The sequence below is a fragment of the Scomber scombrus genome, chromosome 20, assembly GCF_963691925.1.
Source record: "Scomber scombrus chromosome 20, fScoSco1.1, whole genome shotgun sequence".
Taxonomy (NCBI): Eukaryota; Metazoa; Chordata; class Actinopteri; order Scombriformes; family Scombridae; genus Scomber; species Scomber scombrus.
In genome coordinates this window covers 16,045,016-16,072,554 of record NC_084989.1, presented here as the reverse complement: position 1 = coordinate 16,072,554, position 27,539 = coordinate 16,045,016, and the positions used below count along the sequence as shown (strand labels likewise).

At 40.7% G+C, this 27,539-nt stretch overlaps 1 protein-coding gene across 2 annotated transcripts; it reads right to left on the bottom strand.

Annotated features, from left to right (window-relative positions):
• Positions 1–155: 155 nt before the first annotated feature.
• On the bottom strand, positions 156–27,534 carry ube3c (ubiquitin protein ligase E3C). Of its 2 annotated transcripts, none has more exons than XM_062441691.1 (24): positions 27,399–27,534; positions 26,667–26,777; positions 26,178–26,231; positions 25,873–25,947; positions 24,795–24,938; positions 24,550–24,665; positions 24,261–24,418; positions 22,990–23,143; positions 21,915–22,135; positions 21,584–21,735; positions 20,501–20,688; positions 17,170–17,256; positions 16,872–17,029; positions 16,447–16,694; positions 13,453–13,557; positions 12,978–13,065; positions 11,007–11,104; positions 10,486–10,618; positions 8,882–9,129; positions 5,433–5,645; positions 3,558–3,746; positions 3,404–3,470; positions 2,902–3,032; positions 156–1,254 (listed from the first exon to the last, which is right to left on the bottom strand). In XM_062441691.1, exons 2-24 carry the CDS (start codon positions 26,730–26,732, stop codon positions 1,084–1,086), a joined length of 3,264 nt encoding a protein of 1,087 aa, XP_062297675.1. In that variant the 5' UTR covers positions 26,733–26,777; positions 27,399–27,534; the 3' UTR covers positions 156–1,083. The 2 variants fall into 2 exon arrangements, with proteins under 2 accessions (XP_062297675.1, XP_062297676.1); XM_062441692.1 differs by having other exon boundaries at positions 16,447–16,691.
• Positions 27,535–27,539: the final 5 nt, after the last annotated feature.

The following is a 27,539-nucleotide window of genomic DNA, read 5'->3' as shown; positions in this document are numbered from 1 at the left end:
CTCAGTGTTTCTTAACTGGATGTTTCTTTAATTATATGTCAGAGGCCATAAAACTCAGGAGGAGATTTTCCCACAAAGCGCTGTTTTATGTCTCGGTCATTACTGTTAATTACAAGCAACAAGAAAAGAGACTAAAGGAAGGAAAATGCAAAAAGAAAAGTGGGTTTATTCGTTTTCATACACTCTTTTTGTCACCCTGTTGGTACACTGATCATTTGTAAGCCTTATCGACGGGGACACTGTTGTCGTCTCCCTCCCAAGAGCAAACTTTAGGGCGCTGATCAGGGAAGAGATTGTTCACCTTAGCAAGCGTGTTTGAAAACATGAGGCCTCCATTCATCACACAAAAGGAAAGAAAAACAAATCTGTACAAATACTGAATAAATGAATAATACAAGAGTTGTAGTTGTAAACATATACATATTCACAAATCCATAATCATACAATACTTTCTCCGCATATCTAGTCCAGCAACAGATGCCGATTTCCTATCGACACATCAGATGGCATGTGCACACTTATGCTATGAATATCAGACATGACAGTTATTACTTTTAATAATTTGAGAGAAATCACAAAAACAGAGTTTTGATGACCTCGATGAGAATATGAATGATGGCTCTACACAAAAGCTCCTCCACCTCCACGGCTCAAAATAACAAACAAAAAAAACAAAAAACTGTCCATTCATATGAGATTACACACAGGAGAGTTGTGTTTCTTGTTTTTATTTCAACGCTTGATATTTCTTGCAAAATTCATCTCGCATCGCTGTTCTCCTCAAGTGTTCTGACAACTGATTAAACATTTAAATTACTTAAAAGCAAAGAGGTTATAAAAAAAAAGGCTTCCTACCCCGCTCAATCCTTCACACCCCTCTTCTTCAGTCTGTGGGTGATCATCCTCTCACCCTCGGCTTGGCACACACACACACACACACACACACATAAACACACGGTAAATCAGGCGTGTCAGTGCATCATTTGTTCTCCCCTCCCCCTTCCTTGAGTCTTTCTCTCCCAAGCCGTTATCAGTGGTGTGGAGTCCGTGTAGATGCAGGGACAGAGAAGCCCTTCGCCCTCCTCAGCTCAGCTCGAACCCGGCGGAGGACTCGATGGCGTACAGGAGCTTGTTCCTCATCAGGTGCTGGTCGCAGAACTCAGGCAGCTTCAGCAGGTTCATGCAGGTGCTGGCAGTGGGCAGACGCTCCAGGTCGGATCCACCGTTGTGGATGCAGAAGGCCGGGTAAAGCTCCTGTGTGCATACGTAAAACCGTTAAAAAACACCTGACAGTCGGATTTAAACTTAAAGGAAATCTGATCGGCGTGAGGCATTTAAAGACAGACGGAAAAATGAGATGTGATTCAACATGTGTCAGTTATGATCACAATGTCCGAAGCAATCCTGATTAAGCAATAAATGTCAAATTCCACAAGGGGATAAATGTTAATAGACAGACATTAAACGTTAAGCTAATACAGTGGAAGTATAAATTTAGGTAATTGAAAGGGACTGAGTGGGAAACTGGCCCACAGTTTGACCCTTGGATGAGATGCTGAAGGAATGGTCATTTCATGTTGTCTATCTGGCATTTTTTAAATCAAGCCTTCTTGTGATGAGGCCACCTCATCTGCAGATTGTGACACTGACCGTTTCCATCACGAGCCAGGCCGACGAACGAGCTCCTCCACCCTGATTTCATTCTGCTATTTAAAGTTAGTGTATATACGGTTCAGCGGCCATACCAGCCCGATTAAATGGCTCTTCGGGGGCTTAGCCGTAATGACCCCATTTTTCTGACAATTACCGTATTAAACTATCGTTGCTTATTGAGAAAGTGTCATTACTGCAGCTATCATTTTGGGAAAAAAGAGAGTTTCCATCATTTTTTTTAAATGGCTTCTCCTGACAGAGCTATTTCTCCTCTAATGAATCCTGGGCCGTTTCACGACAGCTAATTAAGGCTTAGCTGGCTCAAGCTGAGGGCCGGGTCAGGGGCCGCTCCCCCCACGAATTACCGCCCTTTACGGCCTGGAGAAGGGACAAGGAGGGAGGAGGGAAGCATCCACATGCTGGCCAAAGTCAAATTGATTAAATGAGGAGGCTAGGCAACTCTTCAAGCCAGAGGAGGAGGGACTGCGAAGGATTTTAAGGAGAGGGTTGTTCTTTCGTCTCAGTACAGAGTAGTAATTTGTTTTTTCTTAACTAATGACAGTAATAAAGAGTACTAAAACCAATCATATGATGATTACAGCTTCTGGTTATACGAAGTAAGACACATAAAAACTCTTTAATGGCCTCAAGACAACACTTTGTGCTTTCTTCCCCTCCCTATCTCAAACTACTTAAGTATCCCACAAATCAAGTCAGTGAGACAGTGAAATGGGCTCCAATTAGGAAATCATTTCAGAAATAGAAGGTTAGCGATTCAGCACTGTTGAAACAATATTTAGAAGTAAAAGATATGGTTTCCTTGTATGTTCGTTTGACAGGAAATTGCTGCTTTCTGCCGTGTCACACAGGAGGCAAAAGTTCGAAAGTTCAACCTGCTACTTATTTCTGAATGGTGATATTTGTCCAGCCAGGATCTCTGGCCAAACCCACACATACAGAGTTCTTCAACAGAGGAAGGTCGTGAACTATAAAACAACAGTGGACCTGGAGATAAGACCTCACCGGGCCAGTCTTATCGCCGCCTAATTTGAAAATGATCATTTTGAGGGCTGTTATCAGTCCAGGCATTTTCATTACAAGCCCATTAAGAGGGAACACTCCCTTCTGTTGAGCTTGGAAAACCTGCTGATAATGGAGGATGCCGGCAGTACACAGTCTGAGAAGTAAGTGTAGGGAGAGGAAAAAGAAAAGATGGAGAGAGGGGGGGTAAAGTTCACGTCTAGTCACCTTGAAGCCCAGCAGCGGAGGTCTGGAGCAGCTGGTGACAAACTTCAACAGCTTGCGCTTTTCCTCGTCTGTGAAGCCTTCAACCACCTCCCAGAAAGTCTGGATGACAGGGTGAGTGGCTGTGTAGCCGCCTAGAGGAGAGGAAAATAATGAAGAACCTTTAACCTACACTCATAGATAGATAGATACATTACCCTAACTATACTTATTAGAGACTTTTACTTTTCCCCAGCCATTTAAATAGATTAAATATATGCAGATGTGTACTTGTTAATCATTAAAATACAATGATATAATGTCACTGAAATCCTGAATGTCAATTCCCAAACTGTATGATGGCCTCCAAGTTCAGCAGTTAAACAATATTTACAAACTCAGAGACTCTGGATTTTGAATGAGTGAAGTAAATGATCATAGCAGACACAAATTATTAGTTAACAAAGAGTATTTTCTGTCTTCAAACATCTCTGGAGGGGATTTTAAATTTTTTATCAGTTCCTACCTGAATAGTTTGTGAACTTTTTCAGGTCATCAAGACAAATTGGCACATGAGCCCCAGATATCAGCACCTGTCAAACAAATTGAGAAAAATACATTATAAATTTCTGCGAGTTATAAATAATTATGTGGCGTTTTTCTTGTCATGTGCAGTCTACCTGGATCTCCTGCTGATCAAACATGCGCAGCCACTCCAGATTGACCACATTGGCCAGGCCCTGTCTGAAGGCCAGGCAGTGAGGCCTGATCTGCTTGTTCAGTCTGTAGTCAGCCACCAAGTGGATGTAAGCTATCCGGTTTGCTGTGGTCACAGGAATGTCCTTTCCTCCCATCTTCAGCTCAACCACCTGGATAAAAAAAATCACAAGGGATTTACAAGGTTCTCATACAGTCTATCACTCACTATTTGAATGTCTTTGCTCTGTTTGTGTGTGACTTATTCTGAGAGCATCCAAGTAATATAACTGTCAGACAGGTGGCCATATTGCATGTTTCATTATGCATATGCTTGAGTCTGCCTCAGATGCCAGATGACCAACAAACAATGTAAGAGCTTTAATTGTGCCAGGTGGATTTAATTCAATCACTGAAAAGGTAATTAAAATGTTTTCCTCTGATTAAAGGTAAGGCTCTCTAAGTGCGTTTCAGTCTTTCTAAGTATAACACGTCCAATGAACATCTGGTCCAATACAATTTGGCCCCACGCTCTCTTTTCATTAGCTTTAGAGCAGTTAGCGCTTGATAAAATGTGCTCATCTCTGTTCATAAAGCCGGGTGGATGATGGCATCAAAACGTCTACAGGAGGACAAAATACTGCATGCTCATCTTAGACGATGCAGTCCCCCCTTAAGAACTGTGGTTAAATAACCTCAGTTCATGTCAATTTTCATGTCATGTCTTTAAAGTTTTACCCCCTTTCTATAGTATAAATTGCAATACAAAAACCTTAATTGTTAAAGACCCACTGTTATGGAGTCGTGGGAGGGTTAATTCAGTGTGTAGATACTCCTCATTTTTCTGCAAGATGAAAAGATTTCTCAGAAATCATCATGACAAATGTTTAACAGGAAAACTGCATCGGTTAAAAGTTGTAAACAAAACTGACTGAAAGACACTTAACAGGTATTTTTTTAACAGTACAAACTACAGTCAAAACTTACAATAGAGGTGTATCAGCGCCTCTCTGACGTCGTCTCAACCAAAACTGATTGATAAGCTTTCACAGGTATTCAACGCATGGCTGTTAGGTTAGATTGTATTATAATGTCAGGTGTTCCTCTTATTTCATCCATGTCCTGAATGTTGTGTACTGCATGTGGCCTTACTGACAGCCAATCATTTCCTGCTTTTTTCCCTCCCCCCACAGTGGATCCTGATTATGTGCTAATGTAAGAGAATTACTGCCGTTATCTTGCTTGCTTTGGCTATCTCGCGAGGGCAAATGCAGGGCAGACTGCTCCCGGGTGTGTGCCTAATCTTTCGCAAATTGTTTTCCCTATCGTGTTTGCGATGCCCTATATGCGACCAGCAGGGCTACATTGTAACTCGGACCATTTCAGGTGTTGTTTGAGAAGAGCTAATAAGACGCGTTAAGGCCCTGAGCAAACAGGGGCTCCGGGTAGAGTGCAGGTCTGGGCTCAGGTGACTCAGAGTGGTAGTGGCGGCTCGTCTCTGCAGCCTTGAGCTTTGGAGGGGACGTGCTTAAGAGCAGCTAGCTGCTTCTGTCAGGCGTGTTCTGAGATAATTCCTGGGGGAAAGGCAGGTGGAACGGTCAACAGAGCTGCTGTGTTCGCTGCACTGCAGCAGAGCTTAGGGCGACAGTGGCGACGTGCTTTATCTCTCTCAGGGCAGAAAAGTGGTACATCATGGGGGAAATGAATTATTAACGCCACAAAGAGGTGCCAAACAGTAGGAAGGAAAGACAGCTGAATGAGAGCTACTGACTATGATAGAAATGAGAAAAGGAGAAAAAAAAGGACATGTGAATCATTTATCCAAACTGCACCCCCAACCTGTCCCCAACCCCAGTCACCTGCGCTTCTCCCAGATCGTTGTTGACCACAGTGAAGTTGAGGCCGAGGTCCTCTACATCTTCTTCGTAGCTCTTGAGGAAAAGCAGGTTGCGGTACATCTCCGGGTCCAGCGAGGCCAAGTGGTGGATGTCCACGTCGGCGCTGGTTCCCAGAAGTTTGGACAGGAAGAAACTGGCAAAAGGCAACTCCACCAGCATGTTCTCATACAGCGCCTGCATACAAATGATGTGGATGTTTACTGGAAGACAAAGAAGGAAGTCTTTCTATTCTTGTAAATACAGACAAAACATCAGTCAAGCCGTATGAACGAAAAAATGCTCCGAGCATTAAACACAGGGATTGTTTATTGCTTGGGTGTCACTCAATGAAATATGATGATTAGATAACCAAGATAACTAAATGGACTGTGGCTTGTATAAAGTAGCAAGTGTAATATTACTACACATATTGTACATATTCAAAAATCTGATTACAACAAACATTACACAGTATTAAATTTGCACTACTACTCTTACATCAAAGAATCAAGTGATAAGAGTAAGAGCAAAACACGGAACATAATCTATCTAAAACACACAGGCCCCTGTTTCACCCGCCTCAAACTTTATAAATGCCAATTCTCACCTTGACCTTAAATGCCATTAAGAACCACAGCCAGGCAGGTGACTCATAAAAACCCAAAGCTAATGTACTGGAATAGTCCGAAAAAGAGCCCGTTGGAGGCATTAAAATATACAGGTCTTTATAAATGATAGCGTTAAAAACCCTGACCGCATCAGCTAAATGGATTATAAATCTAGAGGATTTCCATAATGCATGCATCTTAAACACACACGCGCGCATAAATCACAGCTATTTTCTAAACACAGGTTAATTGCACAACTTCAAACATTGTCTATTTTTTATGCAAAATAATCCACTTAGTATTTCTCCCGTGGCCGCTGCTCGTTTCAGACCATATGCGCGCTGTGGCCCCTTGAAACCTATCAATAACACTTGTGCCGGGAAGAGGCAGCAATAAGTATATGGAAAAAACCTGTAGCCTTATTTTTTCAATGCCACTTACTTTATTTATGAGTGTTTATTGCCAGAAATTGTGCCAAAATGACTTGGGTTGGATAGAATTAATTATTATGGCCCGGGCCTTTTAATATAAGTGAGTGCAGTGGCAACGCAATTAAAGCAGATCGCAGCACCATCAGGTGGAATAAATGCTAGCAACATTGCAGGTGCATTCTGTTAGCTGCCAAATAAATTCCTTAATTTACAACATTAGGAATCAATAAAATTATAATGCCTGTCAAACGCATCACTATCAATCAGGGGTGCCAACCTCACACACCTCTAAGGGGAAGTGTAAGTTGTTGGGGATCAATGAGAAAAGACTGTGCAGAAGTCTGGTGGTTAAATGAGAGGAGGATCAAACTTTCCTCACCCTCCCAGTTACAGAGCAGAGAGGCCACTGCTGATGAGGTTGGAGGGTTTGGACTAATGAGAGATGGATGAGGCACACAGAGAACCTCCCCTCATGTCATATTATATAACGAGAAGATTTTTCATTTTTGGCAAACCAAAAACAATCTTAATCTCGTCCCATCACGGCTAAATTAACTTTTCAGTCTTTAGGCTCGAGTGACAGAAGCAAAGTAACCTGTTTTCATGTTTCCCCATTTAAGGCTTAAATCTTTCTGCTTGTCAGCTGGGTGGACAAGTGAGGAAGAAGGATGATGACCGGCCGCTATTCTGATGTTCAATCCCATTTCAGTGAGTACCCTAGACAAGCCACTCCTGCCTGTAATACATCACCTCCACAACAATGGCACGCCTCGGACATTAATTAACAATATTAATCTCCCGTGTCCTTTGAGCCGCACTGTGCACTGTGCACGTCGCGGCGGCGGTGATGCAATCCCAATCTATATAAACGGTTGCCTTTTATCCAGGCAATAACGGCACTAAACAAATATCAATACACCTCTCAAATGGCCACTCAAACGTCCATTTTTATGGAGAAAGAGGAACTTAAGGTAGGGTTAATTGAAAGTCAAATTCAAATTAATTTCCCCCCGCTTAATTGCCTGAACCATTAGCAATGGAGAGCACAATATCGAAGAAGTGGGAGCTTGTAGCTGCTGATTGATCATTTCTCACTTGCATAGAATACAGAGAAGAAAAGGAGAAGGCGGAGTAGGCGAAGGAGGAGAATGAAGAGGAGGAGGAGTTACGATGCCCTGATAAGTGGACCGGACCGTCCCGGGCCAAGGAAGAGAGAAGAGACCTGGATGTTCCTGACTGTAAAACAGATCAAAATGCTATTACCACATGCTTTGAACGCTTATTTATGTCCTGTCTGTGTGGGCTCGCTGATTTAGTGCCAGCCAAATGCAATCACTACACAAACAAGAGGTAGGAATCATCGGCTAATGGAAGCCCTAATTGAGAGGTGACCGCTTGTCATGAGGTAATTCTTCTCCGGTGGAGATGATACCCCCCCCCCACGAGGAAGGCATCTTGATAAACATTCACTAGCACATGCATTAAGGATGATTTAGAAACATTAGGCTCTAATAAATAGTGCCATCAGAGGAAGGAGGAGACAGAAAAACAATGCCGTCAACAGATTACGCACAGGGCTAATTAACAAAACTGAGGTTTGCACAAGCGCCTGTTTCAAGTACTTCTGACCCTAAAAAATCTTCTGAAGACACAAATGTCTTTTATGTCTTCAATTTTTCTTAATGCTGTCAGTTGCCAAAACATCCATAATATGTAAATATTCATCGAATGCAGCCTTGACACTGACTGTGACTGATTTTAATGACGTATTGACTTATTGGTCTTCAAATCAAGGCTGTCTCTGAGGCTCAAATGCACTGAAAGCATCTGTCACACGTTTTGAAGTACAACTATTGTTTTAAATTGCCGAATGTGCACCAGAAGTATCCAACCTTAACTTGATTTTGGAGCATCAAATGATGAGCCAGTGACTACAGCTAGTTATTCTGCAACTGTAAAACATTGAGAGAGAGCTGAGAGCATTGGTGAGTGAGAGAGAGAGAGTGAGGGTGGTGGTGGTCGAGTGAGGAGAGGGAGCGGAAAGCCGGTGAATGGGAGAAATAAAACATTTTTTCTGGTTGTTTCATGGCGGTTACGTTCTAAGCACAAATAAATAACCATCAAACACTCAACAGATGATTTACTGGGGAATCAGACGCTTTTAGTTTCGTTTTCTTCCTCTGCATTTGTCCTTTTCATTCATTCATTACATCCAACTAATGCAGCAGCATATATAAAAAACATTTCAAATCTGATGCCTGCCAGTAGCTTATCTACAGTATCTCTATAGACATTCTTCCTTTTTTTCTCTGGATTTTTAGGTTTTTAAAAAGGTCTGAAATATCAAACAGGGATAAAGAATTTACTACTAGATTTTACTCTGGACGCTCACCTTTCCAAGGATCCTGCCCAGGAAGTAGTAATGCCTCTGGAAAGATTCTCCGATCAGCATCTCTGCAGCGGGGTTGGGATACAGCAAACCCTCGTTAGTCGTCTTGAAGAAACCCTGGTTGGGATTGAAGCCCGACTTGAGGAGTTCGTTCAGGAACTCCCGAAAGATACCGCCGCCGTCAATGCCCGCCTCATCCAGACCATGAGCGTTCAGCAGATGGACTCTGATCCTTTTCTTCAGGTCCGTTTCTAATGTAACAAGGCAGGAGAAAGAAAAGAAGGATCAACACGTTGTCCAATGCAGTTCGGGGTAAGGTAAGTTAATCATCACTCGATAAATGTGATCAATAGTCTACCCAAGATGTCATTTTTTATTCTTTACACATTTATTTTACAGTAATTTCCAGCAGGCTGACAGTGTCTCAGGTTGTTCATAGTTAAACATTCCCAATTTCTAAAGGTTATAAACCATCTTAAATCTTCATCTATAAATTGAAAGGCACATGTCCCCCCATTTTACTTGTTAACAAAAAAAGATGTTTTGTGAAAATACTCTGCCTGGTGGTATTTGGGTCCCTACTTGAAACTTTATTGCACACATAAAGCACAGTTAAAACATATAATCACAAAGAGTTGAAAGGTGATGATGATGCCTCCCTAACAGACAAGATGACACAGAAGAGTGACAGAAGAGAGAAACACTGACACAGCAGTCTGTAAAGGCCAAAAGAAGAAGCCAATTAACTTTGCTAATGCATCGGTTAGAAAAGCTGGGACTGGCTCATTAGACAACGACTTTAAAAAGCAAATTAAATGTGATTTGGTTTTTATCGTCAAACTAAGAATGCCCAATTGATTGCCTTTTTGTTTTAATTAACATTTCCTCAATGTTATCCGGTTTTGATTCTAGTATATTTTAATTTCTAACTCCCTTTTATTAACTTTTTCAGGGAATGTTCACTTACAATGTTTCACCTTCTTCTCCATCACATTTACATTTAATATTAACACTTTCTGCACAAAAAGAACGTCAAACTTAAAGAGTACAAATGTGCAAACTGATAAAAGTCTGGTGTAATTCATACACTGTTGAAATCTACTGATACCGTTGTTTTCCAAACATATTTTGCAAGAAAGCACTTTCTCAACCTGCAGAATATTCAAATCAAATTCTATAAAAGGTTATCTTTCAGAATAATTAATGTACAGTGATAAATCAAGGCAGCTATATCTTATAGACACATAAATGATATAGATCATGTCTTCAGCCCAGGTCTCCTACTACTCTTTTTAATCAGATTGCCCCCACTGAAGTGCCCTTTCAAATTCAAACACAAAAGAGGTGACTTAAAATAATTGATTCTGCTTTTATGTGATGCATTATAATAATCGTAACCGAAATAATGCTTTACTGAAATTCAATACTCTGCACGAGGAGAGAGCTAACCTTCATCTTAAACGTTAACCGGAACCTTGATCCTCAATATTAAGATTTTATAGAGCATAACAGGAGTTTCATTAACAGTGTCAACATTTACAGCACCGTGCCTTTTACCTCACAGGTGATATTACTATTCATTGAAACTGTAGTGATGCACGCCGTACCGTTTTCTGGTGAGAGTTTGTCGTAGGCGTCTTCATAGATATAGTTGCGTCTGATGGTGACATTGATGCCATCGGGGAACGGTCCGTCCCCCTGTGTGTCACGTTTGTCAGCATAGATTAACCTCTGGAAGATCTGCAACACAGATGTTAGCCCGGTAGCAGGTCAGTGACTAATTCTTCTCACTTACGTTTTTATTTTTTTGCTCTGATCATGGTTATACATCAATTGGTCGTCGATTTTCTCAACACCGAGAAAGAAGTGATCCTTTTCAATCCAAAAGTGAACTCTAATGTATAAGTGATACTTCATAATAACAGGCTAACGTTGAAGGTGTAGTTTCTGTCAATGCACCAATTCATTTCAGTTAAAATAACTTCTGTGTGAAGCGTCACATCATATCTCTGCTTTTACTAAACTGCAGTAACTTACAGGTGATGGTATACTATTCTTTGGTCCAAATACAACAAACACAACTTTTTGTTGTGGTTGTGTGTGAGACAGTGGAGGTGGAGTGCAGTACCTTGACTCGCTCCTCAAAGGGAACTACAAAAGGGAGCTCTGTGAGGATGGCCAGATGTCTCTCTTCGGACACAGACAGCTGTGGAGGCTCTAAGCCGACTGTAGAAAGACACAAAATTCAACATTTTAGCATTTCCTGATTTTGGATTAGTCACTCGTCCCTCTGTGTGTAAATACTAGGGCCAAATGTAGATACATCTTTATAAAGTGTTATAAATAGTTGATTTTCTTTCTTTTTGTTTTTTTTTGTTTGTTTGTTTGTTTGTTTGTTTTTTTTTTTTTTGGGGGGGGGGGTTTCCTTCAGTCCCACTTTTTAAAATTCTGTCATTCTAAATATCTTACCTGTTAATTCATTTTCTGTGTGTAGCAGGGAGGTAGCTACAACTGCATTTCATTGTGAAATCCTGTTTTTTATAATTACAATAAAGCTAAAACATGAAGCTGTGAATCTTCAGCAGGGAAAAATACTTCCAAACATCAGCTATCTTCAGCATTTGACTCTACTAGAAAACAGTGCTGTACTGTGCTATAGCATCATTGCCATTCTCACCGCTAAGCTCTGTCGTCAAGACCCATTCCTCTCTTTACAGGCCAGCCATTAAAGACACTTTCATCCTACATCTTTTTAATTACGTCCTTTTAATTAACCAAACTGTGAGCTGCCCACCCACATGCCTGCTTTATGTATAACCTGACGTTTGTTTTGTATTAAACTAAGGGTTTTAGGCTGTTTAGCCTACAGGGGAAAAAAACAAAAAACTGCCACAATAGCTAAACTGCTCTTCACCCTCCTCACTTTGTGTCCACTGCAGCTCAATTATTCTGCTCAATTAGTCAACCTGATCTGCATTTTCCCATCAGGTTTCCATCTTTGAGGAGAAATATGGCCTCAGAGTGGTCAATACATTGCTCATTCATCAGCTATGGGCCCGTCCATTTAAGGAAATGAGAAAAGGCCGGACAAACACATGGACCAGATGTGGCTGAGTTCATCAGGTACTTTCACACTAATTGAATTTATCCCATACAGCCTCTGAGTGGCATTAGGTAGATCATACACACATTGTTATCCGCTTGTTTTCACACCATACTTCACAGAAACCAGGGATGACTTAAAGTGAGCCAGATGAAGCTGTGCGTGCGTCAGTGTATTTTCCTCTGAGTGCTTAATTGAGTCAATGAAGAGAAAATGTAGTAATATATCTTTGTTAAAAAGGGGAAGGTTAATGACTTTTTTCTGTTGTCTTTTTCTGCCCAAGAGAGGCACTTTGATGGAAATATGAGACATTTCTTCCAGGCAAAAAAAGAAGAGATTTCCAATCAGCAACATTTGCTAGTCCTACGTCTAAAGATGGTTCAACTGCACTCTTAACTGCAAACACCAACTCCTCTAGAAATTACAGCTTTAAGTTCCTCCCATTTCCTCATCTGTGAAATCATATGGATGCACGGCTCCATAGAATATGCAGCAAACACGGAGAAGGTGACTTTGGGTAGCAATTAGGATGATTTCCTGCGCTATGTATCAAGCTGACACAAGCATTATACGATTCTAAATTTTCATTCATTGCCAATAGTAGTCCTGCGCTGTACATCAGTGCAGACAACTTTAGAGTTAGGAGTATAGCTGTTGTAGCTGATGATGAATACAGAGAACATGTTTCGAAAACTCAGATGAGTGACCTCTACATTTTAAAATATGAGGATAAATGTGACAGTTAATCAGTCAAAAAATGCTTAAATGATCCACAGGAATATCATGATCATTTGTACAAGAGCTCAATTTTGTGTGTTAATTTCATGCAGAATTAACAGAAAAACACTTTTCTGACAATAAATGAATGACAGAATGATCAAATACCTTCATCCTAGTGAAAGAATGCTTATTTTTTTTACAGGTTTTAAAACAGGTAATACAGATATTTAAAAAAAAAAAAAAAAAAAAAAAAAAACATTAACCAGATTACACTACCATCAAGTGTTGACTGAAGAGGTCCGATACGTCCCATCCTTCGCGTTCTCCACACATGTCTCGCAGAGGGCACATACAGCTGGGTGACCTACAGAGAAAAAAAGGAATCAAATGAAGAAGATGAAACTCCTGTCAGTGCCTTTGGTCTAGAACGAAAGGTGTTATTAAATCCTTAGAACTCTGTAAATCCTCTTATTAAAAAAAAAAAAAAACTTGTACTGAAGTAATTTATTATTTTTGCTTAATAACTTATTTTCCTGTTGTTTGTTGTTATTTCATGTTCTTGATTGTACTGTTTGGTTTAAATCTCTGTGAAACACTAACCACTAAACACTAATCTAATTAGGGGGACATACATTCAAAATAATAATGTTATGAATTTCCTCAGACTAGGAAGTTTTATGAATACAGTCTGAAGAGTAAAATTTGTGATAAACAATGAATGACAGGCAAAATCTAAACAGCTGTAAAGTACCTTATCAGCTCGGATGTTGACCTCCTGAGAGAGCCAGTGACCTGCTGGACAGAAGGGTCGTCTTATGTCGCGAGCTTTCACCATCTTCACCAAGTTAGTGATGACCTGGGTAGTAGATCAAACACACGTCACATTAACATCTCTAAACTCTGGCAGCTGTTTCCCCACAAAATCAACTTCACTGCTAGACTGCAAAATGTACATTTCAAGTACTTTTCAGAGAAGAGAGATGCAAGACTGATAAAGAGATGCTTTTCCGTGTATGGACTGTTCAACAGCATGAGGTGCCTTCTCTTAAGGGGAAAAAAAAGCAATTTGAGAATTCAGCCATTAGTGCGCCATTTATGGAGAGTATAAAAGAAAAACGACCTGCGCCGTCCCTCAATGTCCAGCCCTGTTAATTACTGGCGAGTTCTGCTGACATCAGCCATCGGATTGAGAATGCAAAAGACACGGCGGCATCGGTTCACAGCACTGCAAGTACCAGCACAGCTCACGCAAATATTTCACTTTGATATAACGTTGTAACATACGCCCATTTCAGAAGACTTTATCTGTACTCTAGTGGTCACTTTACTTTTGTCTGAGCCTCTTTTTTTTTTACTTAAATGGATGTGATTTACGAAACAGTTGAATGCTGTATTCATAAAGAGGCTCTTTTAGTCTTTACAGTGGGACAGCTGCTGTGGCCCAATTTAAGGTGAAAAGGATTGGGACTGATGACCTCATAAGTTTCCTTAAGTTTCAGTCTACTTTGATACATGTGCTCTGCTGTTGCTATGGCTAGTCGCTGTCAGACATCCGCTGTATAACGTAAGGCGCGTCATTGCATGCAGATTCGTTAAGGGGGCTGTTAGAACAGTTACAGCCGAGCCATTTCCATATAATGCTCAGGCTAGATCGTCTCAATCGAAATGTTCTTTTCTAAAGCACGTCATTTTCATAGAGTGACAATCAATCTCGGCCAATCATTGGGAGGCAACCAGAGTCCGTAATAATGGCAAGTGCAAAATGCTGTAAAAGTAGCGTGGCGATGGGTTTGGAGCAGGCCTACCCCCTGACTCTGAGAATGAATAAGCATTCCTTAATTAGCCCATCGGGTTAAGTGCAAGCCTTAATGGGCCTTTCCCAAACTCCGGCGTGACATCGTTCTCCAAACATGGCCAAGAAGAAAGTTCCATTAGCAATATTAATACAAGCTTAGTTGATCATTTTCATTCAATTAACTTCTTTCAATTAAATAGATAGCTCGACAATGGAGGTGATAAAAGATGGGGAGGGACGGCTGATGACACGAACTAAACATTAGCGTGTTAGGGGTCAGCAGCGTGAAACCGACTGTAAATCCCGCCGTTCAATTTGGAAAATGCATTTCCCCTGCTCCCCACTTCTTTAATGGGTCGTTTTAGCTGACAAGAGGCCTTTGAGCAGATCTTTTATGAAAATTCCCGACATGCTTTTCACGTATTTGCCACCTTCCTCAGAACACTGGTGTCCACTTTTAAATTGTCCTGTCAAAGACTGACAGCCGGGAACAAAGTTAAAGCTTAATTACCACTTCCCTGATGGAGAGTAGAAGAAAGGAGAGAGAGAGATGTGGAATGAGAAAAAGAGAAGAGAAGAAAGAAGTTAATGCTGTTTTCTGCCTCATTTACTCTGAGTAAATAACCAATGACCTGACCTCCACGGCTGCACTCCTCCTTGTCTTTGCCTGTTCATGCATACATACTTGATTTCCCCTAACGCAGACAAGCTTTTAGATCACTATGTCTCGATGCATGGACAGGCTACACAACAATTAAGCTTAATGTTAATGTGTCACATATGCTTTTAGGTATCAAAGGGAAAGAATGAATCACAATTGGGACTATTGTGAGATGGAATAATGCAAAATATTCTGGTGTCTGAGCTGATTGTGAGCAACATGTATGCATAGATTGGAAGTCAGAGTCCGATATGAAGCTACTGATTTCAACTGCTTCACATATACGACTGCTATTGACTGTTCATATCTCTTTTGTGATTAAATCCATTCAAATCTGAGATCTATATTGTCAGACAATTTCAGACAAGACTTGTTTGTGGTAGAAGTGCTCAATTTTTAAATTTAATTTTCAATTTTAATGTCACAATTTGATTCTTAATACTATTCATAATGAACAGCTTCCTGAGAATAAAACAAATTTAACATACTACTTACTGTTTAAACATGTTTTCTTTCTCTCTCACAGTGGTGATCAAGGAGAGGTGGCGGGTAGCACTGTTGAGATTTATTTTTAAATCACTGAAGTCAATTTGTTAAGCATGTTTGTTGTTTGACCCACTGCATGTGTGTGGGGGACACAATTTACAATATGCTTTTCTGCACATTTTGGCAATTGAATGCAATGAAAACAGCAATTTTTGCAATGAGAATAAGTAGATAGGTTGTTTGTTTCTTTCACTGCAGCTGCCGCTACCGCCATCTCACTACTCAAAACTTCAAATCAGTTTTCAAATAATCTACTTCACTCTGATTTTGCACGTTTCTCTTTCTCTCTGTGTGTGTTGACATAATATGTGAGTGAATATGTGCAGTAAGTGCAGTCACCCAGCCCCTCCCATTTTATTTCACCACACGCTGCAGTTACAGTAAATAGACTGAGAAGGTGAGAGACACAGAAAAGACGACAATAGAACTGACAAAGTTTTTAAATTTGGATCGAATGACAATTTTTTCAATTGATTTCAACTGATGCTGTTTCAAGACAAGAAGGCACAGACAATCGTGTTAGCATCAACACATCTCCCCAAATACAGAAGAAAAAGCTTTTTTTTCATTGTAGATTCTCTGTCATTGCGACAAAATTAAACTGAAGACCTGAAGATAAAATCAGTACTTCATTAATGTCAAATTCAACTTGGTTTCAACTACAAAAACATCTGTTCATTTAAAATACGAGAGGAAAAAAATCTGATGAACATTCAGCTGTAATGTGGTGATATGAATCTTACCTTAAAGAGCTGTACCCAGCGTTTCTGCTCGGCTTGGATGCGCTGCTGAACCTCAGTGTTTGTCTTGACACCCACGCTGCGGAAAGCAGCCATGTACTCCTCTCTGTGCTCGGTTTTGGTCTCAGGGTAGGCCAGCTTGATGATTCCCAGGCAGGCGTCCCTCAGACAGCGAGACAGAGTCACCAGCTCTAACAGAGTGAAGGGCATCATGGAGGACTGCGACTGTCCTGTTGACTGCAATGTGACTGCTGGAAACGACAGGCGATGACTTTATATTACTTTACTAAGAACACCAGCTAAAAGAAATTGGGAATAATTGATGGAAGAGTCCACAGGATAATCATCTCCAGTGGGATGCATGATCCATTAAGACATTCATACATGATTCATACAGCAGTACCACTTGTCAATAACTAAATATGTACCTTCTAATTCATGACCAAAAAACTCGCTGTCATGCACGGAGATAAGCGAGTGGCTGAAGAGGGAGCTGAAGAGATAGAAGAGGGGAATGATGCGGTTGGAGTCCTCGTACGACATGGGAGACCCTCTTGAGATCAGCTGCAGCAGCGGCACCATGGAGCTGAGGGGGCACACACAGACCCAAACATGAGGTACGTTTGTACGCAAGCAGAAATTAACTGTACATAAGCACAATGTACACACAAATATCCATGCCAGTAATAAGCAATTAAATTGAAATTGAAAATTGAATTAGCTCACCCGGTAATCATTTTCGTTGTCATGGAACATATCAGGTGCCAGAGATGCCTCAGGAAACGTGCATTGAAAGCTAAACTGTACAGAAGTCTGCAGGAGAACAGAGGAGGAGACAGACACGTCAATTTTCAACGTTCATTATGATGAAGTATATGTCTCTCATCAACAAGACGACAACGTGAGTTAGAGAGCTATTTCAGTCAGATGACACAATCAGTGAGAAGAACAGTAAAATTACTTTCCGCCAATCTGTCTGCTATATTGAGACTGTTAACTCTGCCCCTGTTAACCAGAGGACACAAGTAAAAGGAGGCGAAAATATAAATGACACTGTTAACCAACATTTCCCTCATAGAATTTTCCTGGCCTTTCTCTCCCCTTTTATACCTTGCGAGGGCCGAAAAGAGATTAAATGAGCCATTAAGCTTTATTTAGGCGAGGCACCTTCCATTAGTAAACTAGTTGCTGGCGAGGGTGCCCAGCTCGGGTCATAAACAGCCCCTCTGGCTTCCTGCTGGAGCCCCATTTAACTTAATGGCTAGGGGAGCGAGACAATGGAGGACAGAGGAGGAGGGGAAGCCTCGCTTTGACCCCGCAGCGCCAGCATACTTCCACACTCACAGTGAATTACATGATAACACAGAGGAGGGCCCACATACCTTGCTATAGTAGCTCTGCACTCAACGGGGCTGTGGCACCAAGGTGTGAAGTTGCTCTTTGTTCAAGTGTATGTGTGTGTGTGTGTGTGTGTGTGTGTGTGTGTGTGTGTGTGTGTGTGTGTGTGTGTGTGTGTGTGTGTGTGTGTGTGTGTGTGTGTGTGTGTGTGTGTGTTTGTATACTCCTAAATTGCATGGCTTTTCACACAGAGGGTAAGTACAGGTGACAATAATGTGGTAAGTAAGCTAAAAGGCTAAATAAAGTGCCCCTGCATATAATAGGCTCTTGTCTGAAGAGTGACAGCACTGACACCTATAAGGATGCTTGCCTTTAATAGGGCAGCATCATGTATTCACAGTAGAGGAGAGGAGCAAAGGTCAACAGAGAAAAAGAGCGAAGAAAAAAAAAAGAGAAAAGAGAGAGTAAAAGAGGGTACAATGGGAAAAGTGAAATTCTTTATTTGCTGAACACTCTTATCTCAATGTCAGCGCTAAAATTCAACCATTCAATCTACCAAAACTGCCAAAATGGAAATGAGCTTCGGGAGCAGAGTGGCAGACAAGCCTCAATATGGCTTGAAAAATGGTTTGTGCCAAGCACCCGCCATCTGTCAGTGGTACAAGACTCAGGAGAGAAGCGAGAAGTAGTGCTGTGGGCTCATAACAAGTGATGTGGGTGTTTGATTGAAATGGGAAACAAAGCACTAAATGCCAGCTGACATGCTGATTTACGGCCTGAGAGAACCCAAACCCCCATTTCAATCACGGAATGAACCGCTAATAAACAAAGTCAAGACATCAAGAGGGGTTTTGTGTGCATATGTCTGTGTGTGTGTGTGTGTGTGTGTGTGTGTGTGTGTGTGTGTGTGTGTGTGTGTGTGTGTGTGTGTGTGTGTGTGTGTGTGTGTGTGTGTGTGTGTGTGTAAAAAGCAGATTGATGAATCACGCCCGGATCATTTCATTTTTGCAGTAATGAAAAAAAAAAATGAAAAAAAGAAAGTGGCCCGGCTCGGGTCACGTTTGATACCGTAAAGAGTGAACGAGTTTCCACCTAAATACAAATTTGTTTTGCCTTCGACTTCAGCATGAATACGATCAACGTCATTATCTCACGACAACACAAAAGTCACAGCCACCGCTCAAAAGCAAATGAAAGACTAAAAACTCATCTGTGCTCGCTTTCATCAGAGCAAGGCCCCGTTAGCGACAGAGTGCTACATTGGGCGAAACCAAACCATTAAAGTGGAATTACACCAAATATCCAATGCTAACAATTAAAGTGAGATTACACCAAACCCACAAGACATGCTTCAGTTAATCAGAAAATCAATTAACATATATTTTGGACCTGCTTTTAAATGGTCCTCTAAAAAAATTGTTTAAAGGCAGCGTTCAGCTTCATGAGACATTTTACATATTTATTAAAAAGGCAGTGTGCCGGGCTGGACGACTGGCCAGCTGCTTTTTTCTTTTTTTTTTGTGCTGTAAGAGCAGTAAATCAAGACTGGGATGCAATTTGCTCCCCTTAGCCTCTTGTAAAGCTATCCCGTCCACTCCTGCAGTGATTAATCTTTCTCAGTGAGCTAATTATTTTGTACAGATATCCAATAATGATGGAAGACGAAGGGCAAGATTTATGGTAAAAGCAGGGAGGAAGGAGGAAGCCGTAAAAAATTAAGGGGATTGGGGAGTATATGCTGAAATTCTTTTCAGTTCTGTTCAACCATTTGTAAGCAATCTTGCACAATTACTCGCTGACTCTCACTCTCACTCTCCTCTTCTTTAATTACAGAGGAATGTAATGTATATTTACCATTGCATGCATGATTTTTGGTAAGGCGAAGCTTCAGTGTTGACAGCAAAACAGATATACAGTAACACACAGGTTAAGTAACATGAAATCCCCCCCGGTAACAACTGGCTACACTAATAATTAACTAGAGCAGGTTGGTCATCCATGAAGCTCAGTCTAGATCACCTCCCGTCAGTCAATGCAGCTTCCATCCCCCAACATACACACACACACACACACACACACACACACACACACACACACACACACACACACACACACACACACACACACACACACACACACACACACACACACACACACACACACACACACACACACACACACACACACACACACACACACACACACACCACCTCTGACATCCTGGCCCTAATGTAATCAACCTGAGAAGAGGTAATTGCCCTCATCCAGAGCTGACAGCTTCCCTGACATCCCTGCTTCCTCTGCCGGTTGTAAATGCCAGTGGGTGCAGACCCACTGATAACTGCCTGCCTCACTTCACTGTTATTTACATTACTGCTTACAGCGCGGAAACACATAAAGACACAGTTTTCCTCTCAATCAGGTGGCTGCGTAAACGAGCTCTTCCAATACGAGGCTGATCTTGACAAGACGTGTAAAATGTTATGATATCAAATAAAAATGAAAAAGGCTTTAAACTTATTTTAATGTTCTCGTCAGATCAAGACACACCTGCTTCTGTGCCTCCGAATTTTCTGAAGCAATAACCTGTTCTGAAAATCCCTTAATAGGACTGAAGGTCACCAAAGCAGGACAGATGCTTGCAGTCACACTGGAGTGAGAAGTGACTGTTTCTTTTTAGGTTATGTTACTTTAAAGGTTCTAATTAGAGTTTTTGTACCTGACTTTTGGCACCATGAGGCGATGCTGGACCATGAGTGTGTGACAGATGGATGCCATCAGGGTGAAAACCTCCTCACTGGCTGAATCTCTCCACACCAGGTTCAGCAGGGCATTAGTCTGGTGTTTGGTGTCCAGCTTGTGGACACATTCCTCCGTGATCAGCTGCACAGAGATCCGGCTGTCGTCCTGACAGAGAGGAAAACAGATAAGGGTTAAAAATCTGGAGTAACGAGAGAACTTTGTCACGCTACACCAATGAATCAGTAAATATATATAACAGAGGAAAGAAATCACATATACAGCATCATATATAGAAAATGTGACATGTCAAATTTTCTACCCGATGGCATTTATATAGGAGCCTCTATAGAACTTTGGACTTCAGAGTCTCACTGTATTTTGCCTGTGCTGTTATTATGCCTTTGGTCTTTAAAATGTCAGAAAATAGTAAAAAAAAGTGTCAAACACGTTTCTCAAAAGGCCAAGATTCAACCTCCCAACCAACCATACATAACCCAAAGATAATCAGTTAACTATCGTAGAAGACTTAAAAATCCAAAAATATTCACATTTAAGAAGCGGGAATCAGCGAATTTTAGGTTTGTCGTTATCAAAATAGTTGGCGATTAATTACCCGCTGACAAATTGATTACTCGACTAATAATTATAGCTCTACATCTTGGTAATGTCTTGCAGTGTATTGAATTTACAATAAAACTAGAAACTGTAATAAATGTCACAAACTTCATACATCCTTCAGGCCCTTCAGATCAGATATGTTGCTATGATGCTACCTTCACAACTAGTGAATGGTAATTTCTTGTAATTCACCATATTGGTGACACTATTTGTGAAGGTGTAGATAATCTGTAGCTCATAGCTGGTCTTTTTTGATTTTGGAAGAAAAATGGCACCATTTGCCTTTTGAAAAATAGTACTGAAAAACGGATCAATCTGTTTGTAATGATACAAATAGTTTTTGAGTGATGCAAGTTTTAAAAGGCCGATCTAGATGTAGCAGCGGTCAATGAGTGACCTAACAACTTAAAAGTCAATATCACTTTGTGTGTGTGTATCGTACCTGCATAGGCGGTGGGTGGATGCCGGCATCGTCATCGTCCTCCGAGTCGCTGTTCACCTCCGGCCTGCTGCAGCTCTCTGGCACCGGCAGCAGCGGCAGCAGCGTCTGCAGAGCCCGCAGGTAGAGCAGCAGTCCCTCGTCTGATAGTGAGCCTGCCAACACGTCACCAATCATCATGACTGTACAAACCATCATATCAGACCTCTCTATAAATCAGTCTCCTGGGAGTTAATGCTTCAAATGAGCCACATTTATTTCACCTCATTAACACATGCTGTAATACATACACAGAGGCGATGTACCATGTAAACATCTCTCAACTGTCACCCACCTAAGCGGTTCTCCCCTGCAGAGAGGACAAAGTAGAATAGCCACGGCGCTTGGCTGTGTGCTGCTGAAGAGGAGTTGATGGTGGCCTGGAGAGAGCTCAGGAAGGCCTCAAAAGGGAATGAGAGACGGAAGTCCGACAGCGCTGGGATAAAGAAGTGAAAGATCTGCTCGGTGAACGATGCAGAGATAAACTCCTCAGTAAAGGCCGCAAATACAAACTGCCTGAAAGACAAGAGACAAACAGACTTTAGTAAACGCAATAGATTAAAATGCCAATATGACGCAAGAGAACAAAAATGCTGCCTTCAATGACTGTATGTTCATACAGGCTATGCTCTTTCTGCTTAGTGAGTACTCCAATATTATCTCTCCAAATAGAGCTGCTTTGTGTGGCTCAGTCACACATCTGGTAAGCCAAGTCAGATAATTAGCTGTTAGAGTCAGTGTGTACACAAGTTTCTCTCACTCCCGCCTTGCTTTTCTTCAAAGAAGAAAAGGAGTCCCCTTGTCGTTTGTTATTAAGTAAGGGCAAATAGCCTGATATTCTGCACTCTGGCGAGCGAGCAAGTCTGGGGGCCTTTTATGGCTTGTTGTAAATTGGTCTCTGAAGCAATTACTGCTTCACCGCTGACTCGAAGGGACAAAAAACTGCTGTAGTTTGTCTGATCAGTTTAATGGATGATTTTAAAATAATTCACTGGAGAAAAGCCTTTGCTTTCCTGCTATCAAGCAGTTATCTTTGCTGCGTACTCAAAGCAGCAATTTGGGAGGGTTAGAGTCCAGCCTTTTTTGTGACTCTCCATTTATAAAGAAGATTCACTTTTTGGCCTCTTCCAAAGAAAATCACACAACCAACCAAAAGTCTGTTGCTCATGGACACTTAAGCAGAAGGTTTGTCATTTGCCACAGGAGGTTATATTTACTTCCTCCACATCCTACATCCTTTTCTCAGAATGTAACGCCCAGATCACTAGCGAGGTCACGTAAATGGAAATTTTACCACCACAGCAAGCAGCAAGCTCCTCACTATCTGTGTACAGGCCTGTTTAAACAGTCATTTCACCCTCCTGTTGTACCTTGCGCCTGTTGTGCAGGAGGAGTAGGTAAAGTGCAGAGGTTTGAGAATGTGCTCCAACAGTGTGCTTGCCAGAGGGATAGAGGGAGCGTCGCTGTACTCCAGACTGGAAGGAAGCCTGTGATTCACAAGAATATACAGCGACCTGTAGTATCCTGAGGAGAGGACACAACAAGAAACAAGATAAAGAATCTAAGCTGACTTAATAAAACATCTACCAACACATTTCACATGAACATAAAAGGTAGCAAATGTTCCTGTTTGCGTTTAATTGTAATTGCTGTAAAAATAGAATAAATTCAATAGCCAATCTGTAATACATTATCAGTACTATATTATTATTTTCATGTGGATTATTAAAAAATATATATATATAAATATCTGTAAATTCTGTACATATTTTAGTTTGTAGGCAAAATAACAAAAAGAAATTGTGTCACTTTGTTTGCAGGAAAAAATACTGCAAAAACTGTGAGAGTTTACATAGACTTAACAGTTTCTGTTTGTAGAGGAACAATAGGACAATAGGTTTCAACCTTCTTGCCCCCTACTTTTGAATTTCTTGCCATTTTAGCATATTTCATGATTGCACCCAATGTCAACACTATGAGCCAAAACTGTCAAATATACTGAAAATGTAAAATAAATATCCTGAAACGTATACTTAGGACAGAATACATCACTACTCCCAAGTGCCCTATATATCTGCCTGTAAAAGTAGGGCCAGCCATTACGTCTCATTTGATAATTAGGCTTCAAGACATGTGACTGAAGCTACTGCTGACGTAGTAGGAAAAACTAAACAAGACGCTTTGGTGTTGAAACCTTTTCAACGTATAAATAACATTAGAAAAAGCTGTTAACATGAGTCATATGTCTGCTATAATGTAAACACCAATGAGACGCACTTGATCTGTGCTCAGGTGCCAGTTGGAGCTGGAACTGCCCATGCACAGATAAAAGTACTCAAACACTTCAGATCAACTGATATTGACACATATTCAACATCTCTATGCACCTCTTAGTGTTTGACAATTAAGCCATGAAGGGTTCATAAGTGTCTGTGCTGCAGTGCATGCTGGGATATGACTGCTGTTTGTAAAACCCACATTTTGCATGCACCCATAAAACGAACACACACACACACACACAGACTCAAAGACAGTTAATTATGCACAACCTTTATCACAGCAAAACAACACCATATAATGACATATAATATCAATGCTTCTTTATCTGGATGAGTATAACAATAAGTCACTGTGAACTTACCTTTCTGTACCATATAGTGCAAAATCTGCTCGAGTAATGAAGCTACATAGTTAGCGTCTGGAATAACAGGAAGATAGGTTTTCTCTGAAGAAAAGATTTCTAGCATCCGCATGGGAACAGCCACATTTAAACTGTCACTCTTGCAACCCTGCAGGAGTCTAGGAGACAAAGAGAGCGACAAGAGATGACAACAACTGCAATTTTCTGCAAATATAAAATCATTGTGCCATGTGTTTCATTTCATTGAAGCTAAAAATGTTAATTTATTGTTAGTTTTCATGGTTTGTACCTGCAGCAGAAGCCTAATATCCTCTTGATCTGAAACATGCATGTCTGCCTCTGTGGGCCCACCAACAGCTTTACAAACTGGCCGTTGTGTTTCACCAGGTTCTGGCACAGCCATATCTTTATAAACAAACACAGACACATTATGTAAGATACGCACGAGACGTCGGCACAAACTTAAGCGTCTGGCTGTGATGGCATCTGTGAGACAATCAAAAATACATAACACAAGAAATATTGCATTCTCACCAATCTATGTGCGTCCACGCTCTGTCTGTAGAAAAATATGAGTCGTCTTGATAAGAGGCAGAGACTAGGACCATCCAAGACATGCGCACCTCCCGCCTGCGTCTGGCTGACACACTCGTCAAACCTGGCCCTCTGGATGGTGTACTGAAAGAAAATGTTCAAAGGTCACATAGTGCAAATAGTCTGTTTGAGCACTGTTTGAATAATACAGCAACTACTACAAATGTACAGTAAAATTAAATGTGTGTAAACAAATGGTTCAAATAGTTTTGTCAGCTCATCCAGTTGGGAAAGTAGGTCAGAGTTCGTATTTTCAGTGACTCAGCAGGTAAGAAAACAGCATTGTGTCTTCAGAAATGTTATAACCACATAGCAAAATGTGGTATGAATAAGCAGAAAAAAGTCTGTTTCCATATGTCTCTGTCAAGTCAAGACATTAAACAGTCCTGATGACATGTGACATGTTCTCTGTTATCTGTTTTGCCAACACTCAAGTTATGGTAACAATCTTGTTATGAGCATTGAGCCCTGTCAGTGCTGTTAAAAAAAAAAGTATTTCAAGCACTCTTCACAAGTCAACTCCTCCTGAAATAGCAATAGCAACTTGTTTGGCCACTGACAGCAAAAACATATTGTTGATCAAATATTGTATTCATAGGCAGCAGCACAGCTGAAAAATCAACCACACAGGAAGTAAATGTTAACCATTAATTTCCCAATTTGGTATCTAAGCAGTCTGTGTCAAATCTGATAGCAACTCAATGCAGTGATCTGAAGCAAGATGGCGCTTCAGCTGCAGGTATAATCACCAATAAAACATCTACAACACCATCAGGCAATGCTAATAATGAGCAAACAGCATGTTAAAAGCTTACATGCGAGTTCACATGTAATCACAGATGTTCAAATAGGGTCACAGCTAACCCTCGTTAGGTACATGCACATAACCTTTGACTCAACAACAACAACAGGCTGATGACACTTCTAATGCTAAATAATACCTGTGATGCTGATTGTAAGAGATGAAACCTAGAAGAGGAAAGGTTTAAGGAAACTTGTGTAGTGCTTGCAGACTTACCTGTCGTTTTAAGTCCTGGTAGCCACGTATGTAGGACTGAATGATAATTGCATTCTTCAATCGTTTTCTTTCATCCTGAGTAATAACAGAACACTTTTTAGCACTGATTAAACCAAATAAATGAGAAATACTTTACTATCTTAAAACATGCCTTTTTATTTCAATCAATAGTGCAAAGAAATATGAGTTTAGAGGAAAATTAATCAATGGTTTCTTAAAATAAACATAAACCGATACAGTGACAATTGAGGACTTTCTTTTCATAAAGGAGCTTGTAAACAAAACACTTGGACAGACTCAGTCACCTCTCTTTTTCTTCTTTCTTCTTGAGTGCGGTGTAGCAGAGATGCTTTCTCCTCCTGAAAAGCAATACAGAACAACTTAAAAACATGTTAAACAATAACAATGCTGTATCATTTTTGCCAAGCATTGACATGAGACAAAACTAGGGTAGCGTGCATGTGTGTGGTAAAAGGCAAGGCAGTTTTATTTATATAGTACGATTTCATACCCAGGGGCAACTCAATGTGCTTTACATAAAAACAAACATTTAACAGTAAGAATTGGAAACAAAAATAATAGTAAAAATATTTTAGTGATTTGTAGACCAGTAGCAGAACTTTAAATTATATTCTATAGCTGACTGGGAGCCAGTGTAAAGACTTTAGGACAGGAGTAATGTGCTCTGATCTCTTTGTTCTTGTTAAAAAAGCAACAATTGTGTCACTGAATTTTGTAACTGATTTGTTTACTTTCAGTTTTCCTGTGTGACTGTGAGATGAAATGACACTCACCTTTTTACTCGCTCCTCCAAGTGATACCTTGGGTCTAGTCTTGAAATCTCCCTCAAAGCTGAACATTTTCAGACTTTTTCCATTGACTAGTTCAGATGTTGTCACGGATTCCTAAAAGAGGGAGAAAAAAAAAGTGAACTAAAAACCTCCTACTAGCAGTGCAAACACTTAAAATGAAACCAAAAAATGACCTGACTGTTGGCTCTAACTTGCCCCTAATTAAACTTTTAGCGAATCGATATTTCAAAGATCAAATTACAGCAAAACGTAGCGTTTTCTGTTTGTAATTTATGTGGCCAAATATAACAATTAATCACCTGGATGTGGACAACTGTTGAACCGATAGCAAACACGGTTAACTGACAGCCTCAGTTTGCTCTGCAACAATAGTTAGCTAGCCGGTTAACTTAGCTATAGCTAATGACTCAGCAGCTGTCATGGGATAAAACGCTGCTGTCTGGTGTTATAAAAGCCCAAGCAGCAACACAGACCCGATATTACAGATTATTTATTAATGGCACGTCGCACCGCTGCTTCATACATATGTAAGCAACATGATTTTGTTGATGTTAGCACTGCGGCTAACCTAGCAGAGCAGCTTAGCACTCACACAGGCTAACTTTACGGGGGGTGTACTCCTTCTCTATCGTGTCGCTTTTTTAACACACTTCATATATAACAGGACATACACCTTGAGAATCATCGACCGAAAAAGCTATGAATCGTTTTTACCTTTCACTTTTCAATTAAGGTGTAAAAATCACAACAGAAAATACTGGGGAGTGCAGGTTTTTTTAGGTGAACCCAAACGTCAAGTCTTCTTTTTCCTCTCCTCCTCTCTGTAAGTCAACACACACATACACATACACACAC